We start from the raw sequence: 1726 nt of genomic DNA on the forward strand, positions 1-1726 counted from the left end.
GTTAAACTGTTGGGTAACATTTTGCAAAAAACAAAAAAAAAATTAAAAATTAAAAAAGGTTCGATCAGCAGGAAAGGGCAGCAAACGACCATTTAGACGGGGAACGCACGTTTATATAATGCGACGGAAAGAAGAATCATGTAAATTTGATTTTAAGTATAACAATGTTTTGAAGATTTTCTTTTTTTCGTTTCTCTATTTTTTTTTCGTTTTCTTTTTTCGTTTCTCTATTCTTTTTTCGTTTATCTATTCTTTTTTCGTTTCTCTATTCTTTTTTCGTTTCTCTATTCTTTTTTCGTTTATCTATTCTTTTTTCGTTTCTCTATTCTTTTTTCGTTTCTCTATTCTTTTTTCCCCTTCCTTCCTTAGACAGTCCAAAAGAGCCTTAATAGACCAATAAGATACTGAAAAACTTCATTTGAACTCAATTTTGATCGACCAAAGAGTCTATCAACAAACACGTAACCAACTTCTTCAATGTATTTACCTAATTTCTTTGCTCTTACAATAACCTCCATTTGAAACACATATCCTTTTCCTTCTACTTGCTGAATGATTTCTTTAAGTACTTCTGTCTTATATAATCTGAAGGATCCAGTTAGATCCGTCAGATTAATAAATAAAAGAAACTGTGATAAAAAGTTGGCTACACGACTAATGAGAATTCGTTTATAAGACCATCCTGATATTCCTCCATCTTTACTATACCTAGTACCTGTTACAATATCACAGTTCGTTTCTTTTTGTTTTTTTATAAAATTATATATATATTTCGGATGGTGCGATAAATCAGCATCCATTATAATAACAAAATTACCAGACACTATTTTTAATGCATCCATATATGCAGAACTTAAACCATATTTTCCTTCTCTCTCTATTAATAGCAATCTTTCTTCTTTAAAAATTGTCTGAAGAGTTTTGTAAACTTTAGCAGTTTCATCTTCACTGTTGTCATCTACTACTATTATTTCAAAATTAATCCTTTTTTTTTTTAGCTCGTTTATAATCATATATATGATGTATGGCAAATTTTCCTTCTCGTTGTATGTTGGTAGAATGATGGAATACATACAAGCAAAGGACATGTTTAATTTGATACATAACAACAAGAAAAAATAAAAATATATAATCATGTTAAAGGGGGGAAGGGAAAAGGTAATATGCGGATGGGGTGTATAGAAGCTTAACCGTTAGAGGAATCATGCTTCTATTTTTTTGAATAAAAATATTCCTTCAAAATGGTATTTTTTGCTTTTATTTTGTTTTTTTTTTATGTTTTTGCGTTTTTGTGTTTTCGCATTTTTTGCACTTTTGCACTTTCTGTATCAAATTAGGGTACCTAAGCAGGGTTCATATCCCAGAGTTTTTTATTAAACTCAAACCACTGCATATAACTTAGTCTTCTTTTTGCTTGATAATCCTTCCGCTGCTCGAAAGAAATGGAAAATTGCTTTAAGGCGAGTACATGTAATTATATGCATACATAATTCACATATTTGCACATATACATATGTACACGTATATATACATGCGCAGAATTGTATTTAATGAAATGTTTTAATATTTTCTTATTTTTCCTTTTTGCTTTAACACTGTTATTATCTTCGCTATACTGTGCAATTTCTTTTCTTTTGTTCGTAATTCATTTTTTAATCTGTGCGTTTATAATTTACAATTTGTTCTTTCCCTCTTTGTGTAATAAATTTAAATTATATTTTGTCGC

At 29.2% G+C, this 1726-nt stretch overlaps 1 protein-coding gene across 1 annotated transcript; it reads right to left on the bottom strand.

Moving 5' to 3' along the window:
• Window positions 1–365: 365 nt before the first annotated feature.
• Window positions 366–1073, bottom strand: DPM1 (dolichol-phosphate mannosyltransferase, putative; the record flags this gene model as incomplete). The annotated part of the gene is made up of 1 exon (XM_029005215.1): window positions 366–1073. The coding sequence occupies one exon, from the start codon at window positions 1071–1073 to the stop codon at window positions 366–368; it is 708 nt and encodes a 235-aa protein (XP_028861827.1).
• Window positions 1074–1726: the final 653 nt, after the last annotated feature.

The sequence above is a fragment of the Plasmodium malariae genome (genome assembly GCF_900090045.1).
Source record: "Plasmodium malariae genome assembly, chromosome: 9".
NCBI lineage: Eukaryota > Apicomplexa > Aconoidasida > Haemosporida > Plasmodiidae > Plasmodium > Plasmodium malariae.